Source organism: Nilaparvata lugens, chromosome 7 (assembly GCF_014356525.2).
Source record: "Nilaparvata lugens isolate BPH chromosome 7, ASM1435652v1, whole genome shotgun sequence".
In the NCBI taxonomy this organism is placed as follows: domain Eukaryota; kingdom Metazoa; phylum Arthropoda; class Insecta; order Hemiptera; family Delphacidae; genus Nilaparvata; species Nilaparvata lugens.
In genome coordinates, this window is record NC_052510.1 from 33,703,571 (window position 1) to 33,712,618 (window position 9,048).

Consider the following 9,048-nt stretch of genomic DNA (forward strand, 5'->3'; position numbering starts at 1 on the left):
ATTTCGCCATAATAACAATGTTTGCAAGCTAAAACTTGTCTCTTTTTAGAATGAGGTACTGTTTGTTCGTTTTTATGGTCATGTTCCTATCATTCTCAAATATTTTCCAATCCACCATCAACGGTCCACTTTTTCCGGCTTCAAAATTGTTTTCTGGTTAAATAATTATTAAGGGGTTGTACTGTAGTTAATGTAGTAAAGAGATTTAGTCATTTTCTGAATTAAACAAAATATTAAATTGTCTAAACAGTTTTTCCAGTCACAATTCAATTGCACATTTGAATTGAAAAATATATTATATGATATTTCTGTCCTTTTGAAATTAAGGGCCGGTTTCCGAGCTCGGATTCAGCTAAGTTCTAGACTTTAAACAGCTGGTGTCAGAAAATTGGCTTCCCAATTTGTAAACTTTTTTCCTTGACGAAATGAAACATTCCTAAATAATTCAAAATAGCTGAAACTTTACACTATTTTCTCTTCATTTTATTTTGTCTTCAATTTTCTAGTTTTTCGAAATTCAATTTAAACGTGGACTGCGACTACGCCTCATTCCGGAAAGCCAATTCTCTGACTCCAGCTGTTCAAAGTCTAGAACTTATCTAAATCCCGAGCTCGGAAACCGGCCCTTAGAGTCCTGCCGTTTGATATACCGTATGTTGATAAGGCTTGAGTACCGTATGTTAGGGTTTAATTTATCTAGTCTTTGATTTACTCTCTATTTTGAAAATTGTTGTTAATTGTTATTGGAATAGACTATCAATTAATTACAAAAAATCCTGACTGGAGAACTATAAGTAGTAGTATCTAATGATCATGATCATGAAATTCCTACTACTGTTGTCAATATTTGCCATTGCTCAAGTCTTCAAAACAACACTGAAATTAATTCTATTGCAAACTTGTTCACTGAATGTAGAAATACTCCTAATTCATTGAGTCATGATCTATCAGTTGTGTATTCCTGTTGCAAGTGTTTATAACGTTCAAATAAAACTTATTTCCAACCTATGATAGGAAATCAAGTTCCCGAAATGAATAATAAGGTTTTATCAGATTTTAATGATTCATATTGAATTGTTAAATAATTGATGAAGATGTATGCTCGCGCTACTTGGTCGTGGGTTCGAATAGTACTGAACGTTTGATCATCTCATCATCATCTATCTCCATTACCCACGCAGCCATGCACAAGCAAGAAGCTCAAGCGGGCATCATCCTCAACAAAAAAATATTTAAATTTAAGTAAGTTTTTAAAGTTGAAATGTCTGCTGTTTGATGTTACTATGTTGATGAGATTGAATATGATCTAGTCTATGATCTCTATAGATGAAATATATTATTATTGGAATGAATTATTCTATGATTAGAATATATTGGGTGATTGTGTTTTTGCAGCCGTGAAACAAGAAATGGTGAAATCGAAACTGCAGAACTCAGTGCTGAGCAAGATTTGGAAGCTGTCGGATGTGGACAAGGATGGTTTCCTGGACAGCGACGAGTTTGCGCTGGCCATGCATCTGATCGAGGTGAAGCTGGGGGGACACGACATCCCCACCGACCTGCCAGACCACCTCGTCCCCCCCAGCAAGCGCCAAAACTGAGCGTTCCCCCTTCCCCTTCACTTCTGCTGGCATCACTTCCATTGAACTCCACTACAATTAATCATCTATTGCCACCTCAGCCTGATTTTCGCACTGAAAAATGCTGCCGCCGGTCTCAACACTGCTGCTCATCGTTGCACTCACTGTATACATTTCATTAAAATGGATCACATCCATAATATACTCGTCATTTTCATTTCCAAATTGATGTTCTATGCCTCACATTTTTCGTTCATCATCTTTTGAACTATAAGTTCAAATTCACTTGAATGTCACTTATTCTAGGTACACAAAAATTGTGTAAACAATTCAAAATACTCTTAATTTACAAATTTCAAATTAAGAGTACCGGTAGGCTTTCTCATTTTGAGGCATAGTACACAGAAATTGGTTCCTTTTAGTTTTGTGTTTTGAGATTAAAATTCATGATAAACGAATAATACTTGAGTTTAGGTTGAGTGAATGTAATGTCTAGCAAATTTCACTGAAGGAATGCAATGATTTTGATTGTGATTCAATAGTCACAATTCAATGATCGTGATTCAATAGTCATTATCTAGAGTTCAGAAGAGTATACTAAAACTTCTCTAAGTATTTCTGATTTAATTTCTTAATCTAGCTCGTCCTAAAACAAGTAGGACATTTCTTCTGAGTTTAATTTCTGAATCAAGCTCTTTCTAAATGAGAAATTAAATTCAATGAGATTTTAGTTACCTCTATAAAACTTTAAACTTCATGAGTTTCATCGAAGTTCAAGTATGAAGTTTTTCATCTATATCTTACTTATAAATTCGTAAATCATGTAAATGATTCAGTTGTATCTAAATTTATTAAATACTTCTGTGTTAATATCCTGAGAAGATTTTTGCTTATATTCATTTAAGATACAATCATCTTTGAGTTTCGGATTAATTATTGTATTTTTACTGTAACTTTCAAAAATTATTTTGTTACTTTTATCGGAATTTTCATTGGACATGCTGCAAATTAGAAGATTTCAAATAGCTATTTAATCTTAAATTTATCAATCTATCCCTTTATTGTTTTCATTTACGTACTCATGCAAACATATAAATAATTTATTATTACTTGAGCATAATTTAATGATTATTTAGAGTATTATTAATTAGTGTTTGAAGTTGGGGATTAAACAGGAATAGATGCACTTGACCTTTTAATAGACTTTGTTTTATGGCTTATTTTATTCTATCAATGGGATGGAATGTTTGTTTTTAGTCTAATTTCCCAAAGTTAGTTTGTATAAAACAACAGTTTGACTGTATCTCTCTGTTTAGGGTAGCTTCTGTTTAGTAAATAGTTGCAAATAATATTTATTCAGTTGTTAGTAATTCGCTTTAATGTCTGCTTTATATTATTCGGATTTTAGATTGTAAATTATATGTTCTCTCCAATAATATGTTATTCGTTTCACTAATTTGTAAAGTTATTTCAAATTTATGGACTTGAAAGTGAGGGAACATTTTTTTGGTAGATTGATTTAAAGAATAAATTTATATGCAATTTATACAGAATATAACACTACAAAACCATATGCTTTTGTATGTTAAATCTAAATCAATCAATATTCATGAGGATTTAAATCAGGAATTGTATAATATTCGTGATTATGTTGTTTTTATTTATTACTAAAAATTATCATCTAGTCCATATTATTCAAACAATAATAATTATTATTGGAGATTCAATATTCTTAGCTGTACGTAATTATCACATCGTATCAGTTCTAAATCACAATTTTGTTTTACATATTCAATATTTTATTCTTATCAATATATTATCAATATTCATTTTTGTTCGACTTTAACAATTAAATTGTTAATTTTATATTATATTATTTATTTGAATGTCAGTCCCTTGTTCTAATTAATATGTATATCGTATCTCTTATAATCAAACTCTATGTATAACATACAGGTTCCGTAATATTGAATGAAATTAATTCAAAATGTTCAAATAGGGATAAATTTGCAACTTTCATGGGATGAATTGGCCACGTATCGTCATTTCATTATTAATGAAGTAAGTACGGTATTGGTTATAGAATATTGGCTTATTGAAATCAGTATGGCAAATATCTTTAGGAGCAATGTGGTACCCATTCAATTTTATTGTTCAATGGTAAGGTTCTCAATGATATCTCTAAATATTGTCTGAGTATTCCTGCTTGATTGCCTTTTTGGCGAAATTATAAAATATTTATATAGTAAGGGGAAGGAGAATTAGCACAAATAATACATATTATTACTATTTATAATTACTTTAAGATATTGTAGAGACGTTTTATTTATTCCTTTTATTTATTCATATTATTTATTCTCTGTCAAATGTTTATAATCTATATCGTATATTCATATTATTTTGTTGCTTTTTCAAAGTCTATATAATTGAAATGTATTTTACTCATATTTTATTATCATCATCAAATAAATTGGTCTTATTTTACCCCCTTTTAAATTACAGCATTGATTGAAATAATCATTACATACAGTTGACTATTAACTTAATTTTATTTGCAAATTTAAATATTATATAGTCGAATAAAGAAAGATATTCAATTTATAATATTACACAGTGAAGACTGATTAAAATTTTAGAAAATTCATCACCTAAAACTGGGAAACTTTAATTTTAAATGTATCAGAAAATCTTAATGTTGAAGAAAATTGTTGAAATTTGAAATATTAAAAATCAGTTTTTGATTTTGTGATTATTAAACATATTATAAAAGTGTTTCTTTGTTTTGATTGTTGTATTTGTGTATTTCATCTTAATATTTAAGATTCGAGTAGTTATGTTCTGCTAATCTATTCATCTAAGTCAATCACACAGGCTAGAAAATATAGTATTATCACAAAAACCTTTAAGAAAGCATTTTTTAACTCTTAAATACTGAATGAAGCCCGACATTGTACTTTGCAGTTTTCTTCATTAGTCACTCTGAAAAAGCCACTTCAACATTCGCATTTCTATTTCACATATTTTGAAAATTGGTCAAGAGTAAAATTTATCCTGTACATATTTGTATTCTGTTTGCACCATAAAGTTGTTGCAAACTAATTAAATTGAATACCTGATCGAGGGCAATAATAAGATATACTATTTTTATAAATATCTTCATCTTCCAGTTCAGATAATCAATCTGTTATTGTTATCATTTCTGCTATCAAGAAATTATTGAAATGAAAAAATTCTATTTTCTATTATAAAAGAATACACCGTAACAGATTATCATACTATGATGTCATGATGTTCTTAGTGTTTGTAATAGTTTTGGCTGTATTCCATGATATTTTTCTCATCCAGACTACAATAAAGTGTTATCTGTTTCTGATGTTAATTATTCATTTCTCACTATGTGCATTCTTCTGTAGTGAGATTCACCTCAAACAGTCAGTATAGCCTATCGCCTTCAACATCACTGCTTTCCATTCAACCAATGCTAGCAGTTTGAAATAAATTTCACTATAGATAGTTCAAATTAATAACTGATGTGATATGAATATCCAATAAATTGACAAAACGCTTACTAATTCAATCAATTTTATTATTTTGTAGATAACATTATATTATAAAAACTTCAAAGAGGCTACAGAAAAATATTGCTGACAAATTATTATTTTAAAGTACAATCGTCCAATTTGTTAAATTGATTCTTTGGATTGAGAGGTAGGTAACTCACTTGATTTTTCATATCAAATGAGATTCTAAACACATTGAATTGTTATAAATTGGAAAGATGTCATTGTTCTGCAGTGAAATCATGTTTTCAGAAGCTTATAAACGCTATTAGGCCTATTGGTTGCTAGCTGGATGTCAAATATTCCAAAACATGCTTGCTCTGACGAACGTTCCTAGCTAAGCACGTTAAAAAATAAGAGAAAACAGTATACCAGGAACTCTCTGATTGGAGTACTGTAAGTATAAGAGTATAATGAGAGATTTTCATTTGTCATTCAAAGAATTTTAATTCATTTCTTGATAACTTAATTATTTTCATGTGATATTCATTTTGAAGTTTTGAATTATTATAAAAGATATGAAAATTCACCGAAAACTTGGATTTTATCAATTTGCCGCAAGAGAAAATGATTACCTTACGGTAGCCTATTTACTGGCGAGCCTTCTTCAGAGTTCGAGTTGATAAGATTCAATAATTTAAGCAACTAACAAAAATGCATATTTTTATATTGTCTAAGCGAGTATGGGCTATATCTAAAAATTTAATCGAAAAGTTACTAGGCAACTGCAATTTATTTCTTAAACTATTTTTTTTTAATTGACAATTTAATAGGTTTTAATTTGTGTGCCAAATTCAATACTTCTAGTAAGGTAATATGGAAAATGTTCTACCAACCTAAAATTGAGTCGAATTATATTATGGCAGAAATTACATGTGTGGCCATAGTCTGCTCACACACTAGCGCAACAAACAACGATGTCACCTGAGTAGAGAAGACACGTGTCTCTCTATATTGGCCGGGACACACATAACCGCGCCGACCTACGGCCAAGTGTCGGACGTACTACGGCGAGTGAGAAAACAAAGGCTTTCAAACGTAAAGAGATACATACTACCACACCGTGCCAGCACCGTCACCGTGTTTGTTGCCCGCGCCTTCACCGACTAGTTCAGTTCACTTTTTGACGGTGGCTGTGAGGCCTCGTTTAACATAGAGAGTGAAAAACTTATTGCAGAGATACGGAGTTTTCCAGTTGTGTACGATCAAAGTGATGAGAAATATGGTTGAACGGAAAAATAAGTTGAACCATAAGTAAAATTAGAACCAAAAAAAGTTAAGCAAAAGGTATAATAGACATAATATAATGAATAATAAAATAAACAACAAAAACTATTAAAGAAGGAACCCGTGACTGTGTCTTAAATTTTAAATTTAAAACTAATTTACGTGTAGATGCAGAAGGCAGAAGATAGCAATTTTATTGCTGATATATATTTCCGATACAATGACTGATGATGGTATTGTTATGCACCGAAATATATAGCAGCACTATGATTCTCATCGTCTACAGGTAATTAGTTTAAAATTGAAAAATAAAAATTCAAATCGGATATAACAAGCTTTTAATAGTATTATATTATTAACAATAGTTTAAAACATTAAGAAATGAGACGACAGTAGCACTACAGAACTGAGACACTGCTGCCGCACGGATATGTGTGTTCTACCACCATCACCGTGTCGCGGCTTCGGTGCGGATATATGTGTCCTGGCCTTATACCGTACATAACAATCCTGTCGAAAGGTTGCATGTTGTCAATTCTTCTTTATTGAAACAAAAATTTCAAAGATGAAAAAACTCATGAATCGAATTATAGTCAGACAAACGAGAAGCTCAATTCAACATCAAATTCGTCCAATTTGTCGAGAAATACTCATTCCCGGTTGCACAAAAGCTGGATAAATTTTAATTGTGATTAATTTCACGAAGAAGGCTTTATCGAAAAGAAAAATCTTTCCAATCTGTGAAATTTTAAAACTGCCTTTGATTTTCATCAAGTTATGGAGATCACATGACATTTTTAACTGAGCCAGTTAACGTTTCTCAATATAACAATGTTGTTGAAGAATTTCATGAAAATATTGCTATTGTGACCGCGCACTGCACTGATGTTCATGTAGCTTGTTGCTCAAGTGTGCGAACCGTCTAATGTTCGTATTGCATTCAGCCACTAGTGTGTCGCCTGATATAAACCATTGGCGGCCAGTTGAAGCACGCTGGCACACCAGGATTTTAGCTGCCGCTGCCGGGTTGGAAAGCCCGAGTGAGACATCAGCCGGATACCCAAGATCTAATGGTCAGCCGACCCTATTGTAAAGAGCGCAATAACAACTAATGCCACCCGATTAGCTCGGATACTTAGCGACCCAGTTGCTGCTGGCTGAATGAGATACGAGCCTGAGGACCGTATTTATAAAAGATTCAAGCCAAGTAAGGTTTGGTTGCCATCTACTAAAACGTTCAATGTTATTAGTTGTTGGACAAGCAAAGAAGGCTAGGCTAAAAGCGTTTTTAGCAAATTACGCTTTAAAATAAAAGAAAATAGTACACCAGAATAATTTATAAATATGGCCCTAGTTGTTTTATTATACTTATAAGATTTAAATTTTAATCGAGTAATCGAATACAAATTAATAAACTATTGATATAAATATCTGGTCAGTATTGAGGATGTTGATAATTTTAATAGTTTCCTAAATCCTAGTCCTAAAATATTAAAATTTGATTAAAAATCCAAATGCATAACATAACTCACTATAATAAAACTCCTAAACTAATCTTGCTATACTGTAATACTACTTGACCTAAATTGGTAATACGTAACAATAACTTAGTACTATTTAAAACTTTCAATAAATTACTAATAATATATATCACAATTTTCGCTGTATTGTACAACGCTCTATATTAGTAGAGCAGCTCATACAATACAATACAGGCGTTTCTTATAGTCGATCAGTAATAGTTATAGTTCACTAAATTCCCTATGGAGATTATGTCAAGAAATGAGCGGAAGCAAATATTAAATTTACTCTTGAAAATGAAATTTAATATTGCTATTTACATTTTAAACAGTCATCTAATCGTTTTTAATTAGTAACAGTAGGCTAGATGAACTTTAATCACTCGGAAGAATTCATCTCTTATCTCAATCAAAAATAAACATGAGTGATATAAGTCACTTTTAGGCTTTAAAAATGAACTTGAATCTGAAATAATAATAAAAAGTGAATTGACAATTATATTGTGAGCTCAAGTAAATAGATAAAACATCAACTAACTATACAGGAAATGAATGAAGTTTGAAAGTATTGCACAGAAATTTTATAGTGAATTTGGTTATAATAAAAATCTAAGAAATTTATGCTAATGAGATGGATTAATAATCATCACTTGAATAATGATTACTCAAATTCAGATCTTCAGTCCTTGATTAATTATTGTAGCCTTATAATTTTTATACTAATTTTGTTCAACTCTATATCACACAAAAGCATCCTTGAGAACTTCAGTTTATGTGGGCTGAAAATTGAAAAAATGGACTAAACGAAACAAATTCACGCTATCATCAACATCGCTATCTTATCCAAATATAATTGAATTCAATGACGTTCCATAAATGTAAATACGGAAAATATTTAAATTTGAAGGTAATATTATAATATAAACATTTTTGAAATTGAATAAGAACTCGGCGAAGTCCACTGCCATTCAATTATTGCTTTAAGGTTTAAAGTTCTCGACTTATTCACTTTTTCAATTATTTAGGCTCATTTCTTGATCTAAATATTAGATCTACTTATATGACTTCTAAAATATATATGGTTCATACATATCAAACTAATTGTACAAGCACAATATTATTATTATTACGAATATAAGGCAATTTATGAGAAAATTGTTT

General features: G+C 30.7%; 1 protein-coding gene across 1 annotated transcript in view; it reads left to right on the top strand.

The window, feature by feature from the left end:
- LOC111050445 (EH domain-containing protein 3) overlaps positions 1-4,950 on the top strand; it is a 50,188-nt gene extending 45,238 nt beyond the window's left edge. Inside the window, exon 5 of the mRNA XM_039431912.1 lies at positions 1,396-4,950. Within this exon, the coding sequence (XP_039287846.1) occupies positions 1,396-1,601 (206 nt within the window). The 3' untranslated portion in view covers positions 1,602-4,950. The remainder of the gene's footprint in view (positions 1-1,395) is intronic.
- Positions 4,951-9,048: the final 4,098 nt, after the last annotated feature.